Source organism: Cydia strobilella, chromosome 23, assembly GCF_947568885.1.
Source record: "Cydia strobilella chromosome 23, ilCydStro3.1, whole genome shotgun sequence".
NCBI lineage: Eukaryota > Metazoa > Arthropoda > Insecta > Lepidoptera > Tortricidae > Cydia > Cydia strobilella.
Window position 1 is genome coordinate 3,714,497 of NC_086063.1, and position 27,201 is coordinate 3,741,697.

General features: G+C 36.8%; 2 protein-coding genes across 2 annotated transcripts in view; both read left to right on the forward strand.

The window, feature by feature from the left end:
* The window catches only part of LOC134751783 (poly(A) polymerase type 3), a 223,334-nt gene that overhangs the window by 125,489 nt on the left and 70,644 nt on the right, over positions 1 to 27,201 (forward strand). The window lies entirely within an intron of this gene.
* Positions 1,107 to 26,390, forward strand: LOC134751792 (cofilin/actin-depolymerizing factor homolog). The gene is made up of 4 exons (XM_063687281.1): positions 1,107 to 1,321; positions 23,681 to 23,871; positions 24,363 to 24,494; positions 25,488 to 26,390. The coding sequence occupies exons 1-4, from the start codon at positions 1,319 to 1,321 to the stop codon at positions 25,606 to 25,608; spliced, it is 447 nt and encodes a 148-aa protein (XP_063543351.1). The 5' UTR covers positions 1,107 to 1,318; the 3' UTR covers positions 25,609 to 26,390.

Sequence of the window (27,201 nt, forward strand, 5' to 3'; positions counted from 1 at the left end):
GTGTTGCCACTTTTTAATGTCTACTCTTTTGCCAGACTGTACGCAGTTGAGTAAAAATCTAGTGGATTCAACTTTCTTTAGCTAGAATAATTATAACAGTATAGTCTGTTAAACAATTTTGTATGTAGAAAAAGGCGCGAAATGCATATTTTCTGTGGGGCGACAACCCTTCGCGCCTACATTTTTAAATTTGCCGCTTTTTCTACTGACGGAAATGCCTTGTAGTCTCAACTTGTGTCTATCTCATTCTACTGCATTCTACCTACTCTTATATCCACTCTCTAGTTCAACTCTAGTCTTTCTACAATCCTGCACCAAACTACCTGTTTCTGTTTAGCCAAGGTTAGGTTAGGTAGGTTGGGTGTTAGCCCAATGATTGACTGGTAGAGAATGCGTTAAGGCGTTAAGTCCGCCATTTGTACTTTTTTTGTTAATTTGTGCAATAATGTTTAAATTTAATAACACGAAACAAATATTAGAAATGGTTCACAATGTATAAGTACATTCACTGTAAGTGTACAGCCAAGTGTAAAAATATGGGTGCACTCTACATCGGTACTCAAAAATATATCAGCGAATTTTGAGAAGTTATATGCACCCATATTTTTACACTTGACTGTACCAAAAAACAACTATATCGTATAAAATAAATATCTCGGAAGTAATAAAGAAATTGAAATAAAATAAAAAATAAGATACGAAATCTGTGTTCGACCGAAAGGCGCCAAAATTTCAAAATATAAAATGGCGGCTTGAATTATTTCGGTCTGTCCATATATGGGCATTTGTTAAATACTGGAATGTGATTGGATAAAATTGAATCGTAATCACGTAATCAGTGACTCAATTGTCGAGTAGCAAGAACTTAATTTTATCACTGGCTTTACAAGCGTATTGTTTGTTCTTATCTCATCCCGCTGATGTGACTTTCATTTATGAAGATATAAATATATTCGAGTATTCATTGTCATGACAGCATCGACGTTGTTAGTACAACTTTAAAGTTTCCACATTATCTATATGTGCAATTTTCCAACAGAAAATTAAAAGGCTGTTTAAAAAAATTAAAACAATCATTAAATATTTAAACTAGATTCTAATTGAACTCTGCTTACTTACATTGATATAAACTTAATTGTAAGTAATTGGGAAGTGTACTGACTTTACTTCACGATTTTGACACATGCGCCCATTGGCTCATTTGCTGTCGCAAAATAACGGACAGCCAACTGTACGGATCAGTGTCGTTCCGGTCGCTCGCTGTTGTCGCGGAGTCGGTGAAGTTAGTGGTGAAATTTTTACGTGAATAACATCAAAAATGGTAAGTGAGGAGAATAAATTGCAGTGCTTCGTAATTGTGTTGTGAAAAATTATCGTGGGTGCGTCAAAAAACATATCGTAATGCCGAAATTGCAACGGAATTTATTCTTGTGAGACCGGTGCCGCCATATTTCGCACGAACCACCGCCGAGTTCGCACGCCTTTTCTCGTTAAAATAAATGTCACCGTTCAGTGATTTTATGCCACGTGTTGTGTTTTTAGCGTTATTGGAGCTGGAGCTGGCTAAATCCCGTCTGTTCCAGGGTGGATGTCGGATGTTGGGTTTGGATTAGCGGTGTTGGATTTCACGTATGTTTGAAAGGTTACGAGTCTGCAGCGCCTTTTTTGACGGCTATGGAATTTTGGGCGTTAATGGATTGTTGAATATTTGAAAGAAATGTATTTCGTAGTTTGTGAAGGTTATTTGGCGATACCGGTGGCATACCGAGGGCATCGAACCGAGTGAGGGTTTGCATCGCCGCGCAATCGCATTCAGTTTTACCATATATGGTATAGCGGTCGGCGGCGCTTGTCACATACATTTCACGTCTATTTCGGGTGAATAGAGTGTCGCGCAATGGGCGTCAGTGCAGACTGACGGGGGGTAATGCTCCCGCCTGACGCAGTGTCAAGGTCACACTCACTAATTCAAACATCGTGCCTTATAAATCTTGTCTACCAGTCAAATCTTCCTAAAAACTAACCTAACATGCAAACCTCGTAATAAAACCAGAGAAATTCAAATTTCAAATTAGTGACTATTTAGAACATACGTATGGAATCTTATCAGAATGCCTGAGTCATGTGTGTTACGTTTATAGCTTTTAGTTGACATTATATTTCCTTATTTGTCAGTATTGGTTGGTGCTCAAGCATTGGCAGAGCTGAATCATGTGCTTAAATAGCCTATTGAATTGTTAATTTACTTGTAGGATACACATTGACTAAGAATTGAAGATTCTGTTTAGTCATATTAGACAAATTTGTACAAAACTGGTTTAACTATAAAAATATGTAATGTATTGTTTAATGTAAACCATACCATCAATACCTATGACTAGGGTAGGGTTTTAAGAATTGTTTTGTTGAAAATTACCATCATCATACAAAGCATAAAACAGTCTATTATAGTTTAGATATCAATTTACCTAGTTACAATAAAAAATATATTTTTCCTTCATACTTAGCTATACAGCTATAATATGTATACAGAAAAAGAAATTATTCTAATTTAGACTTTATCATTAACATACCTATTACCTACTAATGGAATTTTATTCTGAATATAAGTACTGCCATTGGTATTAAATAAAACGATTGTGTTCAGAATGAGAAGAACATAAGCAGACAAAGTTTATTAACAGTACCCAATTAACTATAAACAAATTAAGCACTATAAACAGTTACTTACTGCAGGGGTCTCCTAACTTTTTGACCCGAGGGCCACAGATGCACCTCCGTTTCTTGTCACTCTTAGCAGGCCTATTTAGCACTTGCAAGCTATACTTTAGTTAGACTGTTAGCTTTGGGAATCCTGTCTAGGGGTGCTCTTTGCTTGGCGCTCCAAGATCTCAGGAATTTATTGAATCAGATGGATGACATAAATACAAAAGCATCATTTTGTACCACACCATATTCACTTAGCAACTTGTCTTGACTGTAATATGTGGCTTTCCATAAGAGAAGGGTCCTTATTATACATTTGCATCTGATGGAAATATTCCTTATGCACAAAGTATGGACCCTTCTCTGATGGAAAGGCGCCTTATACACATAACTAGTGACCCGCCCGGCCTTTGCACGGGTAGTTCAACTAATTTACACAAAACCTTTACAAATTATACATATAAACCTTCCTCTTAAAACCGCATCAAAATCCTTTGCCTAGTTTTAAAGATCTAAGCATACATAGGGACAGACATACACACAGAGCGGAAAGCGACACTGTTTTATAGTTTTATACTATGTAGTGAAACATAAGGACCCTTCTCTGATGGAAAGCCGCGTATATCACCCATGTCTACCTGGAAAAATCCATAGGCCACACCCATATTAACAACATAAAAAAAAAGTTGCAAGTTCATGCATTAGTCATAACAGATAGTTATTAATTAGCATTTCCTGTTCATCTTTATGGCTTGGGATTAAGATGTGTTTTTCCGTGACTTGTGATAGTTTGGTCTTTTTGATTATTTGTGGTATTTTATTTAAAAAACCAGCCAAGTGCGAGTCGGACTCGCGCACGAAGGGTTCCGTACTATTACGGAAAAAAACATATAATTGAATGCTGCCCTCTGCACTCATACATTGGAGCTAGAGAAGACCTGCTGCAACTCACTCACTCTGCGTGGCTCAACTGCTTAAATGTTGACCTATAACTTTTTAGATTTGTATTCTTTTGGACCCGTTTTATCATTTCGCGATAACACCGTAAAATTGTATCTATGTAAATTGTAATTGCCTATTTTGTAAAAAACTGCCATACGACTAAATAAATAAATAAACGGAAAAAACCACCAAAAAAATCACGTTTGTTTCACGAGCCCCATTTAAATATTTATATTATTCTGTTTTTAGTATTTGTTGTTATAGCGGCAACAGAAATACATCATCTGTGAAAATTTCAAGACAGACGGACAGACTGACAGCGGAGTCTTAGTAATAGGGTCCCGTTTTTACCCTTTGGGTACGGAACCCTAAAAAGGGACCTTATTGTCGATGGCGCTTACGCCATTATTAACGATGCTCCGATATAATAATACAATGCCGCGCGACGCTGTGCGGCGTAAATGGGGCGTTAAAATACTTAATAAGTCAAGTAACCGAAGACAATATTTTGAATGACATGTTGACTTCTATCTGCTATCGGGTCACATCACAATACATTTCCTGCAGTTTTCTGATTCATCTAGTTACTTTGATGGCATTGGTAACTGTCATCCACTTAGCATTGGTAGCTTGTCAGCTTAGGTACAGTTGGCACCAGAATTATCAAAATAATCTACACAAGTACAGTCAAGGGACTCCTGGTACTAGATTTGTATTGCGAGCTGTACAGATACAATATACAATACATTATAAACGCCATATTAATTTATTTTGTCACTGTCGCTTGCCAAGTTAGTGCAGAGTTAGCTTGGTCTATCTGTACTATATACAAAATAGTTTAACATTTAAACAACTGAACTTATTATTATTTCCGATAGCCGAAATTACTGGTAGAGAAAAGCAATGAAATTATTTTCGAATTCAATAAATTCAATGTTTTTTTTTTTTCTTAATATTGTCTTCGGTTACCGCGATAGTTACTCATGAAATAAAACTATGCAAACGGATTATATCGCGTATATTGTATCGCGTTTTTCTTGTGAAATAAACGTTCACACCATTAATGGTATCTACACTATCTACCTAATCGGTCGTTATCTTACTATCTTTTACTTCTACCCGTTATCAGACGGACCTACTCAACTTGTGAATTAGAGTGGTTAATCCCTGTAACCTCGCCCTTGCTGCTTGATTCTATCTTTTCCAAGCTATACATCCCACGTCCCACATGGTGATGGGGTCAGCCTTCCGGATCTTTCACTTCGCCCTATCCTCGACGTCCTTTTTGGGATACTTTGCCTTAATCATATCTTTTAGCCACCTTTTAGCACTACGTCCTTCTATTTTGTTTTCGGTTTACCTCTGCCTCTTTTACCGGGTATGGAAAATCGTAGTGCCAAATTTCCAACGTGGTCTGGTGGTCTCCTCCTTACGTGGCCATCGCAGCCTACTCTACTGCATTTTGTCGGCGATGTCACGCACGCCCAGGCTGCCTCGCACGTACTCGTTGCGGATTTTGTCGAGCCTGGTAACACTGCGCATCCACCTCAGCATCTTCATTTTGGCCCTTGCTGCTTGATTACTCGACTTAATTCCACTTTTACTCTATGGAACATAGGGCCTAAAGATGACAATGACTTAATAAAAATATTACTAGAAAATCTGTATCTATCTTATCCCTTCCGCGGAAGGATGCAAGCCAGTGTCCTTGCCCCGACACGGCACCTGAATGAGTCAACCGTGACGCATGGTGAGGTCACTGCCCCGGCCCAAACGGCTCATATAATACGGACTTGTGTTGTGCCGATAATTAGTCGATCATGATGTGATCTTTAGTGAGTACATAGCGAGTTACTCAAGTGTCTTAAAGTAATCGTGACGGATTCATGACTATATACTACTAGGTGATCATTGGTGGTGTTGATGTGAATCATTTTTAGGGTTCCGTACCCAAAGGGTAAAAACTTGACCCTATCACTAAGACTTCGCTGTCCGTCTGTCTGTCACCAAGCTGTATCTCATGAACCGTGATAGCTAGACAATTGAAAATTTCACAGATTATGTATTTCTGTTGCCGCTATAACACCAAATGCTAACAGAATAAAATAAATATTTAAGTGGGGCTCCCATACAACAAACGTAATATTTTTTTGCCGTTTTGTGCGTAATGGTACGGAACCCTTCGTGCGCGAATCCGACTCGCACTTGGCCGGTTTTTTTGCTCCGTATAAACTCTGGTCTTTAACCTTTTCGATGCCGTGTCAAACACAAAAGCTGTCACTCGGACGCCACGTCACCGAAGTGTCAAAACTGAAATTGAACTTTATGCACATGCACGTAGGTCTATGTTGCTCTGTGGTGTTTGACCGATTAATCCGTCTTTGGCGTTGGCGTCCAAAAGGTTAAGGCTCGGTCATTTATAATGCGTGTATGGATACAGTTACAGATCCCCAACATCCAGATGGAAAATTAAACAAGGTGATAAAATACTAGCATTTTATATACCGTTTCCTAGGAATACATGACATTTTTAACCAAAAGGTACCATATTGTCGCTTGTCAATAAGGTTGATTTCAAATTGAAGCTGTATGGAAATAGCGCCTTTTTGACAACCGACAATAAGTACCCCTTTGATTGAAAATGGCACATATTATTCCCAAGGAGAAATGTATGTCGAAACTTCGATTATCAACGCAAACATCGTACACAATTGTATCTGCATCCCTGTTACTCGAATTAGTCTTATTTCTAATTTGAATAGCGTTGGAAACGGACATAGAAGTCTTCGAATTTCGATTGGCTGTCCAATCCAGTAGCCTCACCACGACTGCCTTAGCTGTGTCAAACTGACATATTTGTTAACGTCTGCGTAACTTTCTATACATCTCGCTCGCACTAAATGCGAGTACGAGCGAGATGCATAGAAAGTAGGCTACGCACTCGCTAGCGAATATGTCTGTGTAAAACTGGTGGTAGCCGTACTGGACATGAGGTTTTCTCGAGGCACGAGGTGCGCAGCAATAATTGGTCGGGCTTCATTGGAAGTTCAAACTCTTTATATTATATCTAAAGAATTGTAAAGAATATTGAAACTTAGGACTCAAGTATCACGTCAGAAGGACGCATAAAGAAGAGCATATATTATTACATTTATTACGATTTCACGAAGTATCTCTTGACATAACAGAACAATTTCTGTCTTGGATGTCCGCCAGCATCGTTTTACACTTGTGACACCGCTCATTCATCTACGTTACGTATTTATAACCATCGACCATTGTCCTTTCTAGCTAGCTATGTAGTTAATTCACTTTTTTTTTTTGTTTTGTCTGTGTCCCTGAGATTTGTCACCATTATCGTCGTTATAATAGGTCTCTTATAGTCAGAGATGGGCAAAATGTATTCGAATGACGAATAAGTATAACAAAATTATTCGCGAATGACGTATGAAATTGTCGGATGATTTTTCTTATTTGAATAAATTATTCGTGGAATAATTTATTCGTCGAATGAATTGCCACGAATAATTGTTTATTGGAATACCATATAAACACCACTACCTTGTATTCCAATTGTTTATTGGAATACAGTAAAAACGGGCCAAGTGCGAGTCTGACTCGCCCACCGAGGGTTCCGTACTTTTTAGTATTTGTGTAGTGTTGTATAGCGGCAACAGAAATACATCATCTGTGAAAATTTCAACTGTCTAGCTATCACGGTTCACGAGATACAGCCTGGTGACAGATAGACGGACAGACAGACAGACAGCGGAGTCTTAGTAATAGGGTCCCGTTTTTACCCTTTGGGTACGGAACCCTAAAACGAGTCATATTAAACGTGTTGTTTATTTGAGTGGAATAAGTCAAACAATAAATATTTTTCGTGAATTTATTCGAATGAAATAACGAATAAATCATTCTTCATTTGAAAAACGCTTGAACGATTTATTCGCGAATAAATCATCCGGGAATAAATCATTCGTGAATAAGAAAATCGTGAATTATTGTTTATTAGAATGATTATTCCGATAAAAATTATTAAATTTATGTTAATTTAAGTTCTTATTTAGTTTTAAATTTGCATGCCATTTTTTGGCTTAACATGTGATACTAAATCAATTAATTTATAACATCTGTATGTAATTACCATGTTTAAGCAAATAAATATTTCATTTCATTTCGAATAATGCCCATCTCTGCTTATAGTCTTCTGCTAACCGTCTACCATTGAGTATGTTCTATTGCCCTTCTCATCCAACTTTTGCCCTTGCATAGAACTTAGTCTAGGGACGCCCCTTCGTCACTTAGTTCGCTATCCCGTATTACACTCCCAAAATATTCTTACCAGTCTTACGATTTATGTGTCCATCTTGATACTACTCTTTATTTTCATTAATAAGATTAGTCACTCAGTGCCTGGTGCACCAACCACAATTAGGTAGCAGACTGATCAACTTCCCATCCCATACAATAAAATTTAGCGAACTCTAACGATGACAGACGGTTTGATGCAACTGCCCCTTAATCTGGTTGAGATTCAAAGAAGCAGGGCAGATATATGCGGTTTGGCAAGCCCGTGAATTGTAGCCATATCGATATTAGTGACGTGGCAGTTATTTTTGGTTGGGGACTCCCCGTGGGTAATTGAATAGATATTTTAAAATGTATTTTCTCAATCCGCTGGCTCATAGAAAACGTAAACTGTTTTCACTGTTTTTTAGATGCAACCGTCAGTCAGCCATCAACCTCGAGAAAATCGATGACTGGTCCTCTTTGATTACTTTACTCGTTGGCGATGGGACACTGCATTGTACTGACATTCTACGGATCACAGTGCAAATGCGCCCTCTCGTCTTTTGAAATGCTGCAGAAATGTCTCTAAAAGATGTTGACATACCCGTCAAGCGAATGTGGAGTGATATAAATTTATTATTCTGTGTCAAAACGTCGGAAATAGGAGTGAGCAATACTCGTAGCGTTGCCGGAATCATTATTGACGTCAATATGTTTGAGTTACAAGTGTTACAACACAATTATTTGGAGCTAATTCAGATCAAAACTAGTGGGAGCAAATGTAGTTAATGGTCCAATATGTAGGCATTTTCCGCCATTTTAATAGTTTACTCGCTGCTGAGGAGACCTGCTCTATTTGAGTACTTCCGATGGCCTTCAGAGATCATTGAAAATCGAAATTTCGTTATCTGCCTCTCTATCGCTCGAATATGCAAGAGCAATAGATGAACGAAGTGGTTCGCGGTTAGCCTTAGGAAAGGAAATACTGCATCACGATTATTTCGATGCGATGGTGGGACTTGGAACAGTAACCGACGTATAGCGCAATCAGACATTCAGTTTCTTCAGCATCTTGAAATTGGGTCGAAAAACGAGTCTAACGTAACGTAACACATGATATCGTGCATCAGTTTCATCAAGGTCCTGTACTTTCAGAAACGCGTAGGCGTCCACTGGCGAGGCGAGCATTATAAATTATAATTCATGTTGGCAGAAGTTACATTCATTACAGAAGATTTACATGCTAGTGTAATAGAATAGGAGATGTTTATTGACTGGGAAGTTTAAAGTTATAAATTTCGTTACAATTACAATGTGTTTAGTTGTCATAACTAGTTAGACAAATATTGAAATGAAAACTGGTGCTTTTGTAACCTGTCTAATCTGCCTGGACCTACGAAAAAAGAAAAAAAAAGACATCTGATGGATATTTAATTATTTACCGATCTGTAAGGCTTACTAAACAAATGCAAACACATGTTCTGTCAATCTAATTTGTCTTACAACCCCTGCAATGCAGTATGCAGTCTTTTGCCGTAGCCACTGAAAAGTTTATCAGCAAAATCTCCACATACAAGAATAACTTTTTGTTCAAGTATGTTAATTATTTCAAGGCTTGGTAACATTCTCACTTTAGTCATCAGCTTCAAACATAAAATAATCAATATATTCAAAACTATTGGAAACTGTTGAACATAGCGGATGAGCTGTCGTTAATGGATCTGAACCATTCTATGAATTAGTGTTTTTCGTATTCTCTTAGGCTTATAGGACTCGGCGTCAGGATGTCCATAAGAGTATCCGTTGGTAATTAGCAAATCCTACTAGATGACTAAACAAAACCTGTTACAGAGTGAAAGAGTCGAGACGGGTGAGTCAGCGACCGTCATGATTCTTAGAATGCGGACGGCAATGGAATAATAAATAACCTATAAATGCTTTATGGTTTTAAGTCGGATGTAGAAATCGTTTCACCTCTTGTCTGTGTGATGTTTTGCATTTTTTTCGACTGAATTTTTTTCTGCTCTATTCAACACAACCGAGGTGTTTACGACGATTTTTGAACACTACACATATGATAGGGTTATAAAGAGACGTTTGCTTGGTTTTTCGACTTGGTTGTAAAATTTTCGATCTGAATTTTAATCGTTAGGCATTTCATAACATAAAGTTACAACATTGTAATATCACTAGAATTTACGTCTAGCGACAACTATATTGTTATACTAACAATAATGCAGCAAGGCCGCGGGCGGACGGACAGACAGACGCGTAGAATGAAACATTTATCCAGACACTAATGTCAGTTTTAACAGAAACTTCATGTTGTTCGGTAATTTTATTAGGAGGTCATCACTGGTATGAGAAGGTAAGATGACTTGCGTTTTGTATGTTTTTGGCAACTCGCCAGTGCATCATCAATTCGTTACTATCAGGATCAGCCTATTTTAATCCTGTCCTGGAATTATCCGTCTCCTTTTCATAGTCGGTTAGATTAAAATGTACGCCCCCTACTCAAACTCAACATTTAATTAGCAAATAAACCACAAAAGGGAACTATAAACAATCTCTGTTTTGTAGTATCTAGTCTTGACTGTCGCTTTATCAGTTATCGATAGCCTGCATAACCTGACTAAGCAATACACACAAAATACAAACCTTATGTGACTATTTATTTCTAGCTGTTCGCTGCGACTGTATCTATTCTACTAATATCAGTTATACTCTTGACGAAATTGTCATGGTAATAATTTCAGATGTTTTTGAAAGTCCACAACACACGCTATATCTTGTATCGAGCCATTGACTGCAGCTTTAACTTGATCCTCTCATCTAGCTGGCAATCTTACAGCTACACGAATGCCCTCCTACGTCTCTTTCCCATGGAACATCCCGTTTTTTGCGGGTTCTGTTTTCTGCAGGATCCCGTTTTAGTATTATACGTGCTAATATATTAACGTTCACACGAATTCTGTTTGCGGAATACTGCACTATACTACTGAAACGGGATTCTGCAGAAAACCGTAAACGGGATGTTCAGTGTAAAGGTTTTCCCTAGAGTTTCTCTTTACGTCCGTTATCTGCAAATAAACAAACCGACCAAGCCAAAAAGACCAACCAAATGTAATCTATAGACCAGCGGTGGAACAAAAATGGGTTTTGATAATATTAAAGTTTTTTCTTTTTCGATATGTCATTGTTAGCATGTTAAATAAGACTTTCGTAAAAAGTTAGAAATTTTTAGGGTGAGCGTTCGGATATATTGAAATATTTTAATTTCTGCTAATAACTTTGTAAATATAGAATTAAAGTTACAAAAATATTTAACATATTCAATACCACTTTAATTTATACACAATATTCGGTTTTTAGAAATCTGGAACATGTGCTTTCTGGTGAACTTAAAAACATGAATTATTTTGTAAATAAATAATTAGAGTAGCTGATATTGCAAAATTACGATATTATGGATCAGCTTATTATACTTGTAAAAAATTAGAAATGTAAACAATGTGCTTCTCTAGATATTGATTTCTGGTCAAGCAGTATAGCCAATATTGAATTAAAGTTTGTAGAGTTAATATTAAACGGTCATGACAATGATCTTAGTTCCCACACAAAAGATTAGAAATATAAAATTTGTGCGTCACTAAATACTGATACGTATGCATTCCGTGCTTATATTTACGTTACATTTCAAACGCGCGGCATGGTTGCGCGCGTCGCGCTGTGCGCCGCCGAGGCAGCGATCAAACGGTATTGATATATAGGTAGATCAACGGTATATAGATCAACGGGCTAGCGGGTAACCTAACCTTGCTAGACGCGTGCAAAATAATATTTCACAAAATTCAAAAAAATGTTCTAAAAGCAATCTGTATTTTTAACAGGTTAAAATTAAGTATCTAAATAGTCATAAAAATAATAAACCAGAACATTTGGTCGTGTCGTGTCTTTAACCTTGCCAGGCGATCTAAAAAGTATGGCACTTACTTGTACGCAAAATTAAGTTTGTTTACTATACAAATTGTATGCATTACAAAGTTATCTTTGCACACAAAATTAAGTTTCTCTACTATACAAAGCGTATGCATCGCAGTTATTTTTGCACGCAAAATTATGTTTGTCTACTAAACAAAGTGTATGCATTACAAAGTTATTTTTGTAGTAAATTAAAGACCACTAGGTAGGATGTACAGTCAGCAATACTATTCGCTTAGCACCTTTGCATACAAACCTATACAGGGGTGGTATCTTTTCTCTGCAGCTAACTGTACAATGTGATTGTAACTATGAGGATGGTGTATATTTATGATGTATGAGGACATTTATATTAAAAGTTATGTTAGATTTTGAAATTTTTATATTGAGTATATCTACTTATATAAAAATTTGAATTTTGGTTATGGAATTTTATATTATATAACATACAAAAAAAACAACAATAAACAAAAAAATATATATAGGGCTGTATCTCCTAAACCGTCCGTCGCAGCGCAAAAATAAAAAAAAATTCGTTCCCCTCTTTCAATATACAAAAAACACAATAAATAAATATTATAGGACATTCTTACACAGATTGACAGTCCCACAGTAAGCTCAAGAAGGCTTGTGTTATGGGTACTCAGATAACGATATATATAATATACAAATACATAGAAAACACCCATGACTCAGGAACAAATATCTGTGTTCATCACACAAATAAATGCCCTTACCGGAATTCGAACCCAGGACCATCGGCTTCACAGGCAGGGTCACCCACTAGGCCAGACCGGTCGTACAATGAAACACAAAAAGAAAAAAAAATCTTTACACGGCTGTATCTCCTAAACCGCGCGTCGTAGCACAAAAACAATTATCAAATTTTCGATCCACTTTAAGAAACCCTCAATTAATAATTAAAAAAAAAAACAAAAAAAAACGAAAAAATCTTTATAAGGCTGTATGTCCTGAACCGTGCGTCGTAGCGCAAAATAATAAAATTTTCGTTCAACTGCAGTGGACCCTTAATTAACATTAAAAAAAAAGAAAAAAGGAAAAAAAAATCTTTAGAGGGCTGTATCTCCTAAACCGTACGTTGTAGAGCAAAAATAATCTAGTTTTCGTTCCCCTTTGAGAAACCTCTAATTAACATACAAAAAACACAATGAAAAACAAAGAAAAAATCTTTATAGGGTTGAATCTCCTAAATCGTGCGACGGAGCGCAAAAATAATCAAATTTTCGTTCCACTTTAAGAAACCCTTAATTAATATAGGTATAAAAAAAACACAAAAAACCCGTATAAGGCTTAATCTCCTAAACCGTGCGCCGTAGCGCAAATTAATAACATTTTCGTCCGCCTGCAGTGGACCCTTAATAAACATTTAAAAAAAAAACAAAGAAAAAAAACAGAAAAAATATTTACAGGGCTGTATCTCCTAAACCGTTCGTTATAGCGCAAAAATAATCAAATTTTGGTTCCCCTATCAGAAGCTCCTAAGTAACATACAAAAAACACAATGAAAACATAAAAGAAAAAAACAAAGAAAACAATCTTTTTATAGGGCTGTATCTCCTAAACCGTGCGTCGGAGCGCAAAAAAAGTAAAATGTTCGTTCCCCTCTAACAAAGATAGATATAACTCCGTAATAGATGGATACAGTCTAAGGAAAAAACGTGCCTCGAAAATCACGAAAATTTGATTCTCGATCAGAGGGCGCCACTAGTTTTGGCTTACTCTCGTATAGATGGCGTTGACGGTTTCGTTTGTTATTTATAATTTTAACGCATATCAGTGAAAGAACATGGGTCAAAATCATATAAAAATAATTGATGCAAATAAAAAAAAACATTTATCCATATTTAAATACATTTTAACGTATTTTTATAAATCTTAATTTTTAGTTTTAAAGTATGTCGATAGATGGCAGTGAATTTAAAGCGGTTACAAAATTTACTATGACAATACCACTCTATCTTATTATATCCTCTTTGCCTCTAAGAAACCCTTTTTTAATATGAGAAAAAAACAAAAAAAAAACGAAAAAAATATTTACACGGCTGTAACTCCTAAACCGTGCGTCGTAGCGCAAAAATAATCAAAATTTCATTCCACTTTAAGAAACCCTTAATTTATATTTAAAAAAAATCTTTATAAGGCTGTATCTCCTAAACCGTGCATCGTAGCGCAAAATAATAAAATTTTCGTTCCATTGCAGTGGACCCTTAGTTAACATAAAAAAAAAAAACAAAAAAAAAACAGAAAAATATCTTTACAGGGCTGTCTCTCCTAAACCGTGCGTTGAAGCGCAAAAATAATCTAATTTTCGTTCTCGTTTGAGAAACCCGTAAGTAACATTCAAAAAATACAATGAAAAACAAAAAAGAAAACAAAAAATTAAAACATCTTTATAGGGTTGTATCTTTTAAATATTAATAAGGGTTTCTTAAAGTGGAACGAAAATTTAATTATTTTTGCTCTTCGCTCCGACGCACGGTTTAGGAGATACAACCCTATAAACATTTTTTTCTTTGTTTGTTTTCTTTTTAGTTTTTCATTGTGTGTTTTGTATGTTACTTAGGGGCTTTTCAAAGGGGAACGAAAATTAGATTATTTTTGCGCTACAACGCACGGTTTAGGAGATACAACCCCATAAAGATTTTTTATTTTTTTGATTTCTTCTTTGTTGTTCGATTATGTTTTTTGAATGTTACTTACGGGTTTCTCAAAGGGGAACGAAAATTAGATTAGTTTTGCGCTACAACGCACGGTTTACGAGATACAGCCCTGTAATAGGACATTTCGATGCTAGTGCGGAAAGTATGTCATTATTAGACATTTCCGCACGTGTATCGAACGACGTTTTTCAATACAGTTGCGAAAAAATAAGAAAACCAACAAGTAAGGAATTCGAAACTTTTCTATTATTAATTCTGTGACATCATTGACATTGACATTATGAAGAGGTGTTTTTTTAGCTGGGTGTTATTATTATTGAACCCACTTCAATGAAAGTTTTTTTTTTAAATGCATGTTCTATAAGACAATTGTACATATAAAACGTTGTGACGCATATAAAACATATTAAACGCGGCAAGTGTGATGGGCACCTTTGCACCCGGTACAGCTCGCGGAGGTCTTTTTGAATAAAATATTTTAGTTAGTTTTGTAGTTTATTGTTTAATTCCATTTTTTTTATCGAACTGTTAAACCATATTTATTAGCTCCCCACCCCAATTAAACTTTGTACTATTATTACCCAAATATCGTTAATTACGATTATTTGTGTATCGTACATTTATAAAAACAATATCGAATGTTGCCTTTGGAAATTTAAAGCAGAAATAAAAAACGCCTCTCCTTTGACAGGCGTTCCGTTCTAAACAGACAACTTATTAAGAACGGTTTTTCAATATTCAATATATAAAAAAATAGACGTGTTATAATGATGAAGAGGTAAGTAATAAAATATTAAATATGTATAGTTTTCGTATTCTTACTTTAACAGTAGGTTTTTATGTTTATTACTGAGTATTGAGTATTGAAATAATCGTTAATAACGATATTTAGGTAATAATAGTACAATGTTTTATATTTGTAAAACAATACAATGTGTATAATGTTGTATGAAGTGGGTTCAATAATAATAACAAAATCCATTCTAGTCGAATAAAAGCTATAAAAACACCTCTTCATAATGTCAATGTCAATAATTAGAGTTTTGAATGATTCACGGTGGTTTTGAAATATCGGGAGCTCACAAATAATACAAAAGGTAATCACGGTCTATATCCCGGTCAATATAAGTCTAATGTCAATAATGTCACAGAATTAATAATATAAAAGTTTCGAATTCCTTACTTGTTGTTTTTCTTATTTTTTCGCAACGGTATTAAAAAACGTCGTTCGATACACGTGCGGAAATGTCATTCCTCGAAAGTATGTAAAGTATGACATACTTTCCGCACTAGCATCGAAATGTACTATTTCTGTTTTTTTTTCTTTTTTTTTTAATGTTAACTAAGGGTCCACTGCAATGGAACGAAAATTTTATTATTTTGCGCTACGATGCACGGTTTAGGAGATACAGCCTTATAAAGATTTTCTGTTTTTTTTTAAATATCTTACTTAAGGGTTTCTTAGTGGAACGAAAATTTGATTATTTTTGCGCTCCGTCGCACGGTTTAGGAGATACAACCCAGATACAATAAAGATTTTTTCTTTGTTTTTCTTTTTAGTTTTTCATTGTGTTTTCTGTATGTTACTTAGGGGTTTCTCAAAGGGGAACGAAAATTAGTTTATTTTTGCGCTACAACGCACGGTTTAGGAGATACAGCCCTCTAAAAAAAATTTTTCTGTTTTTTTTTTCTTTTCTTTTTAAATGTTAATTTAGTTGAACGAATTTTTTATTTATTTTAGTCTACGACCCACGGTTCAGAGATACAGCCTTATAAAGATTTTTTTGGTATTTTTGTTTGTTTTTTTTTTTTTAATATAACGACGCTCGGCTTAGGAGATACAGCCGTGTAGTTTTTTTTTTCTTATTGTGTTTCATTGTGTTTTTTGTATATTAAAAGTGTTTTTAAAGGGGAACGAAAATGTTATTATTTTTGCGCTACGACGGACGGGTTAGGAGATATAGCCCTATATTTCTTTTTTTGTATATTTATATAATATAAAATTCAATAACCAAACTTCAACTTTATATATAAGTAGATATATTTAATATAAAAATTTCAAAATCTAACATAATTTAATAATAGCGTCGTAGCGTAAAATAGTAAAATTTTCGTTCAACTTAATTAACATTTAAAAAGAAAAAAAAAAAAAAAAACAAAATTTTTTTTAGAGGGCTGTATCTCCTAAACCGTGCGACGGAGCGCAAAAATAATAAAATTTTCGTTCCACTAAGAAACCCTTAATTAATATATTAAAAAAAAACACAAAAAACCTTTATAATTCTGTATCTCCTAAACCGTGTGCCGTAGCGCAAAATAATAAACATTTTCGTTCGCCTGCAGTGGACCCTTAATAAACATTTAAAAAAAAACAAATAGAAAAAAAAATCAGAAAAAAATATTTACAGGGCTGTATCTCCTTGTAGCGCAAAAATAATCAAATTTTCGTTCCCTTAACAGAAGCCCTTAAGTAACATACAAAAAACACAATAAATAACATACATCATAAATATACACCATCGTCATAGTTACAATCACATTGTACAGTCAGCTGCAGAGAAAAGATACCACCCCTGTAAAGAAGTTTGTATGCAACGGTGCTAAGCGAATAGTATTGCTGACTGTACTTACATCCTACCTAGTAGTCTTTAATTTACTGTACTACAAAAATAACTTTGTAATGCATACAATTACTATAGTAGACAAACTTAATTTTACGTACGAGTAAGTGCCATACGTTACTTTTTAGATCTTCTGGCAAGGTCAAAGACCCGACCAAATGTTCAGGCTTATTTTTTTGTGACTATTTAGATACTTAACTTCAACCTGTAAAAATTACAGATTGCCTCACGAACTTTTTTGGAGCCCTAAAATATCTTAAAAAATATAAGGGTTGATTTAGCCCCGCTACCCTGCAGCCAGACCTCCAGTGCTGAGTTAGGGTATGATAGAGGAAGTATCAGGCAAATTTTCAGCTTGCCTCAAGGACCTACTCCAAAATGTCTACCAGCTCTCGGACCACTAAGTAACTACAAATAATCAGTCCACATAACAAACATTTTGTACTCATTTTGAAGTCATAATTACATTAATTTCACGTAATATCGGCATCTAATTTATGTGCACGGTAAACAAACTAATGAATGACAAGAAAAGTCAAGCATCGCTTAAGAAGCTGAGCGGGGGGTGGGGCGACCGGGCGAGGTACCTATAGGTATAGATAGATACGAATGCTACGATAGGCTCCCGCGTGCCGCGCCGGCACCTTGACGGACCAGCGCGGCGTAGGTATGAATTTCGCGCCTTTTTAAATAGATTTGGCTATAACAATGGAAGCTACACACAGAAATTTCTTACTTTTCATAATATGGTTGCATATATTATTTTATAGTATGAAACTTATCTTTATAGACTTTAATTCAATATTGGACCTTACAGGACAAAAAACGCATATTAAAATCTAAGCAGCAATCCTATTTTTCTAATTTTTCGGCTTTGTCGATTAACTTAAGAATTTAGAGATATTATTGTGGATTTTTAAAACTTTAATTCAATATCGACAAAATAATAAGCTAATTTTAGTTTGACAAAGAAGCACGTTAAATTTTTTTCTAAAAATGTAACAGTTTAAAGAGTCATACATAATTTAAACGATGAAGCTTAAACTTTGCACTTTAATTCAATATTCAAAAAGCATCAATCAAAATATATAAATACCTAATTTATACCTAACGCTCGTTCTAACTTTTCGTCTTAAATTACAAATATGCTTAAAAACATGTCCCCTGCCATATAAGCATCACTTTTCCTTCTTTAGAATTATCATAACTTTAAGGTCAAAAATATGGTCCCACTATCGGTCTACTAGATTTCCCGCCACTCGTCTACTTAACTCCATCGGGTTGGCTAGACGGGAAGCCCTCCTAGGGTTCAATGATGTATGGAGCACGTGTTGCATCAACCGTCTAATAATAGACCTACGGCCAATGTCTCTACTGATTATATTTCGATACAGCCACGTAGGAGGGATTGAACGCGGCTCGTATTCCAGAATATACGATATTTTATAATTGTCGACATCTTGAAGGTTTTAGGGTAGTCTGTCTTCGCTCTTATTCAAATATAGAAATATGTACCTTGAGTTCGGGACCGATGGTCTAAACTCTAAAATCTAAATTGCCTATTTTGGGTTTTAAAATCAAAGAGATTGTATAGCAAAATGATGACCTCGGTCTTCGAACTTTCCGACCAGTTATGCGCGTTAAAAGTTAGTAGGTTAGAGGGCAAATTCGATGGTATCTGTCGCAGAGTTCGCAGGGAGATGCCAAACGAGCTTACTCTCCGGTTAGTTGCTAGGGGGTAATGATGACCCCCTTTTCGACGCCGTGTCAAACACAAAAGCTGTCACTCGGATGCCACGTCACCGAAGTGTCAAAACTGAAATTGAACTTTATGCACATGCACGAAGGTCTATGTTGCTCTGTGGTCTTTAACAGATTAATCCGTCTTTGCCTGCGGTGCCGATATATCCGTCATTGGCGTCCAAAAGGTTAACATGAATTAATGTTAGTGTGTTGATTAAATTGTCATCAGTGCGGCTAGCATGGTTAGCTGTTAAATCATAGTCGTTAAATGACAACTACATATTTACGTTGTTACTTGTGTGTGATATATGTGACGTTTTCAACCAAAAGGTACCACATTGTCGCTTGTCGATAAGGTTGATTTCGAATTGAAGCTATATGGAAATAGCGCCTTATTGACAACCGACTTACTTACCCTTTTGGTTGAAAATGGCACATATGCGTTGGTAATTAGACAGGACAGTCAGCAGCAAAAGTAGCTAACCGGGCGAGGTTTTCAAATTGACCTGCACAAACTCTTATCCCAATAAAATTGTGGTTCATTTTGAACACCTCTGCCGCTTAGCAAATTTTCCATGCATGGTTAAGTCCAACTTATGTTCAAGTCGTATTAAAATTTGTAACGAAATTGATATTGTCAATTTTGGCCGCTAAAGGCCGCTAATTCACTAACCCGAGGTTAACCGGTTAAACGTGGAGTTACCATGGTTATCAGTATGTACAAATTGACACTAGGTTAACGGTTTAACCGGTTAACCCCGTGTCAGTGGGATGGTGCAAGTGGCTCTAACCGGCCTTTAAAGGTTCACAAATAAGTGAAAATGTCCAAATAAAGGATCATTTAACCTCTTTGTCTAAAAGTTTGATCTTATATAATTTATTAGCCATATAAATTTTAATATAGTCTCCTGCCATACATCTAGCAAATATAATTATACTGCATCGAGCGTAGTCGTAATTTAAATCGCCCGACCACCTGATCAAACACTCGAGCCGGTTCAACTAAAGTTAAAACAATGAGTATTTATTTACATAAACTGCTGATATCGGGTCGAGACGCGAGATAACTTACTTTTTATTATTTGACTGACTTCAAACTTCAACATTTATTCAGCAAATAGGCCACAGGGGCACTCGTCAACATTGAATGTACATACAAGCAAAAAAAAATACATCAATAATTATATTATACAACTAACTGCAACTAGGTACCAATTCAAATTAACGTATTAAAATTACTTAGAGATGTATATGTAGTTAGACTCATAGGTTAACTCAGCTGTTACTTGATATCAATGGAAACATTAGAAACGCCTGATCTGCGGTCACACAAGAGGATTAAAGGCCAAACCACATCGCATGCGGCAAATACATTGCTTGTTGCTTGCATTGCGTCTAAACAACTACTCACCCAAATATATGTCTCACTAGCTCAGTCAATTGTGACGTACTGTGTTCCCATTTGGGGTGGAGCCAATAAAACCAAGTTCTTACAGGTTGAAAGAGCCCAAAGATGTCTGCTCAAAGTAATATTTTCCAAACCGTACAGATATCCGACTGATGAGTTGTACAAAGAATCTAGTTTATTATCTGTAAGAAACCTCTATGTTCTAGGATGTGTCACAAAACTACACACAACAATAAAGTACAACACTAGTAGTGTAACTCGCAGGAGAAAGCGCAAAGCTGCACCAGTGCCTCTAACAAACTCAAAATTTGCCAAAAGACAGTTCAACTATCAATCTGCTAAACTATATAACACCATTAACGAGCAACTTGACATTTACCCACAGCAACTATATGACTGTAAAAAAATCGTTATTGAATATCTAAAAAAGTTAACATACGTAGAAATTGAATCCATTTTGCAATAATGTAATTTAAAAGTTTAAAATAGATACCACATGTAGACACACACACACACACACACACACACACACACACACACACACACACACACACACACGCGCGCGCGCGCATGCACAAGCACAAGCATGTTAAATAGAAATTCATGGTAATATTATATAATATGTATTAAATTAAACTTAGTTTCTAATCTAAAGTACCTAATGTACCTATCTTACCTTATAATAAGTATAAGCTTAAGATTTAAGATAATTTAATTTAAGATAATTTTGGTAAACCTTGTACTTAATGGAAGAGCGGAGCCTTCTGGCACAAGTATCTTTTTACTTAAAAGAAGGTTCTTGTTTCGATCCTAGTTAAAACCTGTTGTGTACCCAATAAATCATTTTTCATTTTCATTTTCATTTTCATTTTTCATTGCATGCCCCACAGCCAACGTGTACGTGAAGAGTAGGCAGAAAGATGATATCTATTATTAGATGTCTGATACGTAGGCACTTTCACGACTTCATTTAAAAGTCTTACAAAGAAGCTAAAATAAATGTCAGACGCTTAAAGACCTCAAATGTCAGACGCTTAAAGACCTGTCATTCGATGTTTAATACAATTTCATTTATGTCACGAGTTCACGACACACACACACACACACTACTATACTACCATATAATACATATTTGTGGTCATGAAACTACGTTAAAAATATCCATTTAATCCCGAAGTAGGTAAAAACCTATAAACTGAAATAAACCTCCTCACTTTTTCCTTGTTGGGGAATGTACGTACGTATGTGCCTACATTTAAGTGACGTCGTTACATCATCATTAATTACACTCGCATGACCATATTTGGTCATACATCTTCTATAAGTCTGAAATAGTTATTTGTGCAACAAGAGAGGAAAGTTGGTTTTTCTTGCGAGTGTTTATTTTGAGTCCCGAGAAAGCGAAAGATTATTGAGCGTAGCGAGGGACTCAAAAACACGAGATGTAAAATAACTTTGCTCTCGTGTTGCACACATAATTTTTCACCTTAGTAGTGAGAACATATTAAAGGTTAAAATGTATTTCGAATTACACAGAATAAACAGAAAAATAAAAGTATTATAATATGTACGATACGATAAGATACGATACAATACGAGACCGGACCGGACCGTACCGTACTGTACCATAAGAAAAAATGTTATAAAAGTATGAAGTTCATGGCCTTCACTAAATTAAAAAGCTACATTGTTTCACTCCCTGGAGTGAGGAAAGTCGCACTTTCCTCACTCCAGGGAGTGACGAAAGTAGGCTTGTTCGAGCTGCTGAGGTGAAAATACTTTTACTACTATTATCTCTCCAATAGTACTACTATTATCTCTGTGGCTATAGACAATCGACACACATTTCAGTCTCGTAAACAGGCCCAACCGACCTTGCTTAGTACTGCGATCCCGCGCTAAATGCGTCGCTGAACGGATATAAACCCGACAAATAAACACTCGCCTTGGAACTATGTCGGCGCGATCGGCGATGGTCCGATCAACTTTGTATTACGACGATAAGCTTGATTTGTTTAAAATATTTTTTTTGAAAGAATCCTCCTATATTTATTTTTTCTTCTTCTTTTTTTTTATACCACTTCGGTAGCAATCAAGCATACGGCCCGCCTGATGGTAAGCAGTTACCGTAGCCTATGGACGCCTGCAACACCGGAGATATTACACGCGCGTTGCCGACCCTAACACTCCTCTCCCTCGTTGAGCTCTGGCAACCTTACTTACCGGCAGGAACACAATACTATGAGTAGGGTCTAGTGTTATTTGGCTGCGGTTTTCTGTAAGGTGGAGGTACTTCCCCAGTTGGGCTCTGCTCTAGATCTGGAATGACATCCGCTGTCCTGTGCCCTACCACACAAAGCGAGATGTCATTCACAGTGCCCATACCTCTCTTTTGGACTTAGTTTAAACTTTAAGGACATATCCGAGTCCGGACGCAGTTTAAGGACATACCCGGGTCCGGGCCCGGGTTCTCTGGCTTTTACTCCCTGGCCCTGAAATTTTGCACAGGGTGAATTTGCCAATGTCGGTATTGAGAATCCTCCTAACTTTAGCAGCGAATTTGAAGTGACAAGTAATTGACATATTTTCATAGTAATTTGGCGTTTATGGTGGCATTTCCACGCAAAAAATAATCGTGTCAATGGTTAGGTTAGATAAATATTTACGATAGCGAGCATTTACTCTATACGAGTACATTATCTTCTTCATTGACATTAAGATGTTTGCAATCCTCGCGAATAAGTTACCAGCATTCGATATCTACTTACACATAAGTAAAATAAGTAAGTAAAATATATAAATAGTTATGTAACTTGAAAGAAGAGCGGCGCCAACCAACACAGGCAGTTTTGCTTACCGGGTGGCTCCATCGCTCCATCACCTTACATTATAAACAAAGTGTGTCTTACGCAATAAAGAGTTTTGAATTTAACGTGGCATAAAAAATACAGTCGTTGGCACGCATTTTCATACGTAACATCACAGTTCCAGAAACCACATCTAAACCAAGGCATGCACATTCATTTCAAATAATAGAACAGGGTCAGTGACAGATGTAGATTTTTAATGACATTTTGCAACAAATATGCAAGACCTTGAATTTATGGGCTGAACCATTTGCTGAAAAGACGTTAATCGTCAGTATCATCACAGTTTGCAAAGCGAAAATTAGTAAATTTATAGTTAGACCGAGTTAAGTCTGCAACGATTTTGATAGCACACGCAGTGCAAGTGTTATTTTAAACGTCAACTTCTATGAAATTATGACGTATAGGTAAATAACACTTCATTTCATTTCTTTCCAGGCGTCTGGTGTGACAGTATCGGACGCGTGCAAGACCACGTACGAGGAGATCAAGAAGGATAAGAAACACCGATACGTGGTGTTCTACATTCGCGACGAGAAGCAGATCGACGTGGAGACCATCGGCGAGCGCAACGCAGAGTACGAGCAGTTCCTCGAGCACCTGCAGCAGGGCGGCACCGGCGAGTGCAGGTATCTCTCTCGCACACTGCCTGTCTCTCTCTCTCTCTCTCTCTACCACAACACAAGCACCGACACGTGGTGTTCTACATCCGCCACGAGAAGCAGATCGACGTGGAGAAATATCAAATGTTATCAATGTTATCATGGCAAATATCTGCGCTTTTCAAAAATGGTGGCGCCACTACCACAATTTGAGGGTCTATCGCGAAACAAGAAAATCGAAATTTCGTTTTCTAATATCTCTGTCACTTGCATATTCGAGCGATAAAGAGGCAGATAGCGAAGTTTCGGATTCGCGTTTCCCGGTAGGTCCTCTGTAAACAAGCCGCCTTGATGCATCAATGTATATTTTATTATCTCTGAAAACTTGTCAAAAACCTGTTAAAGGTACAGTATGTATAAGTTTATGGTTTACTAAAAAGGCTGGTGGTGCACTCTGGTGGCAGAACATTGCATAGAACAGTGAACCGTTTGCTAATAGAATTGTTTGATTATTCCAGATATGGCCTGTTCGACTTTGAATACACGCACCAGTGCCAAGGCACGTCGGAGGCGAGCAAGAAACAGAAGCTTTTCCTCATGTCGTGGTGCCCCGACACCGCCAAGGTCAAGAAGAAGATGTTGTACTCCAGGTATTTTAATTTTTGTACTTAAAGAGCTACCTAGTCACCCATTACTACTTACTTACTTTGCTGGCTCAGCCACCCGAAGTGGATCTTGGCCTCCGATACTAGATGTCGCCATTCGTTCCTGTCCTGTGCGTTCCAACGCCATTCACCCATTGGTGACTCAATGGTGGTGGTGGGACTCAATTTCAACAGTGTTACTCACGCGGTGATCGCCATTTATACAACAACGAAACAAATCACTACCAGCATCAGCAGCATCTCTCTCGCTATATCAGAAACGCGTAAAGGATTCGAATAGGAGAGTACGTAATGCGCCCTTTTAGAGTATAGTCAAAGGAACCTTTCTAAGAGTACACGTCGATAAATTAGGATTTGGGACGGGTTATGGCGTTAACCGAGAAAGCTGAAGACATCGGTTCGAATCCGACCTCGACCACTGGAAGGCTTGGACACTGTTTCTTTGGTATATTTAAATATATATATATATATACATATATATATATATATTATATATATTATTGTATATTTGGTATATTTTATATTTATTGGTTTTATTTTATTTGGTAAAGCAGATGGCGTAGCAAATTGGCCAATTGAACTGTTATTTTCAACTGACATTAGAACAAATTTATTCCGCTAGGTTTTATTTCTAGAGGTTAGTTCCTGGTTTACTACTTCTGTGATTAGGCGGGTCCACACAGAACGAACCGCCTCGCGAGGAAAATGGCACGCGAAGCAGCTCGGTTCACGGTTGGTGGAGACGTGCCTCGCCCGAGGCAATGCGGCCGAGGCACGTCTACGCAGACCGAGCTGCTTCGCGCGCCATTTTCCTCGCGAGGTGGCTCGGACGAACGGTTACACTTCAATTCAAACAGGCATTCATCTTCAAGAGTTATTGTCATTGTAACTCTTGAAGATTCTCTCGAAGACTAGCTGCAGTGGAATATAGTTGATCAGCACTAGTAATCATTCTAATCGTACGTTAATTTGTTCCAGCTCTTTCGACGCCCTGAAGAAGTCCCTAGTCGGCGTACAGAAATACATCCAAGCGACCGACCTCTCCGAGGCTTCTCAGGAGGCCGTCGAGGAGAAGCTCCGCGCCACGGACCGCCAATAAGCATTTCACGACGACCGGGGCGCATGGGTTCTTATAATATATCGTTTCATCCTTAAGCTTTCTCTGCCGTGATGTACAGAATGCCGTACCTGACGATAACTGTTCCATATCGGTCTCTGGAAACATTTAACTATTATTACTACGTAACCAGCACAGAGAACCAGTATTTTGTGCCGTGAGTTGTTGACGGCCGACAGCAAATAGTAAGCGCGATTAATTTCACGGCGCTTACGTTTTGGTCGCGTGGTACAGGTTGCGATTTCGACAATTTCATTGTTTGTAAAGGCTTCTCTATAGTAATATTAACTCAATGTTTGGAAAGAGGTCGCTTTTTACGACCGTCAATCTATCACCGTATTTATTGACATCTAAACTTTAGACATGGACAACAACTGATAACATTCTACGAAGCCGAAATTAGCAGCCTTTTTTGAAGGACCGATGTGCAATATTTATCGCCGGATACTGTAACTAGATACTGTATAAGACGGATGGGATTATTATAATAATTTAAGTTATAACTAATTATTATTATATATATTTTCCTGTAAAAGAGTAAGGTAAGCTCAAACTAAATTAAATTCAGTGACGCGAGCATTTTTTTTTGTTACACGCGAACGCCGGTCGGCTTTTTGTACTACTTAGATTGTAATGTATACTAAACGATGTGCGATCAAGTTTTCATTTGAGATTCTCTGTCGCGGCTTTGCTCGGCTGACCTTTGGTCGGTGAATGAGTATTTTGTAACCAATTTATCCAGAAATACACTCGATATAAGCGAATCGATTGTTTTATTTACTTCCTAATCAGTTTCTAATAGGGTGCGTGTGCTCTGGAGGGTCTGCCACTGCCATCTTGTGGCATAACCTTTTGGACGCCAATGACCGATATAAACGCACCGTAGGTTCAACGCCAAAGATCGATTAAAGGTCATAGACTACAGAGCAACATAGACCTACATGCATAAAGTTCAATTTCAATTTTTGACACTTCGGTGACGTGGCGTCTGGATGCTTTTGTGTTTAACATGGCGTCGAAAAGGTTAAATCCAACAAATTGAAAATTTAAAACCTTAAGGTCGTTTTTTAGCTGGCGCCTTGGCCCCATTTAGAATGTGACTTCAGGGGTTAAACTATGCACTTTCTAGTCTCTTTTGGGACTTAAACACATTTGTTTATTTAGAAACTGTAACAATGAAGTAATAACAATTTGGTAAAAACCTATACCTTTAATTTTTTTTTTCAAATTAGGTCTCCAAAAGCTATTTAGAGGAACTGTCATACGTATACGGATCATCATTCGCCGATTCGCCGCGTCACGTGTACGTGCGCGTCGTGTGTGTGTGTGTGTGTGTGTAATAGGTACGGTACCTACAAAGTTCCATTTGGACAAAAAGCTACTTCATGATGTAAAATTATTGTAAAATGAAACATGTTTGTCAAAACATTTATTCGAATTATTGTGGCAACAGTTACTATCACAAACGGAACGACTACGAGCTAAACATTTAAGAATATAATTCTAATGACTGTCGTAGAAAAGTGCTCTAAAGTAGCAGCCGTGAGGCTTTATAAAAATGGACAACATGAACAA

Excerpts from the sequence above, each read along its gene's own strand:
- LOC134751792 (XM_063687281.1), top strand. Across the intron at positions 23,872-24,362 it reads GGCGGCACCGGCGAGTGCAG|ATATGGCCTGTTCGACTTTG; the intron begins GTATCTCTCTCG and ends TGATTATTCCAG. Across the intron at positions 24,495-25,487 it reads AAGAAGATGTTGTACTCCAG|CTCTTTCGACGCCCTGAAGA; the intron begins GTATTTTAATTT and ends AATTTGTTCCAG.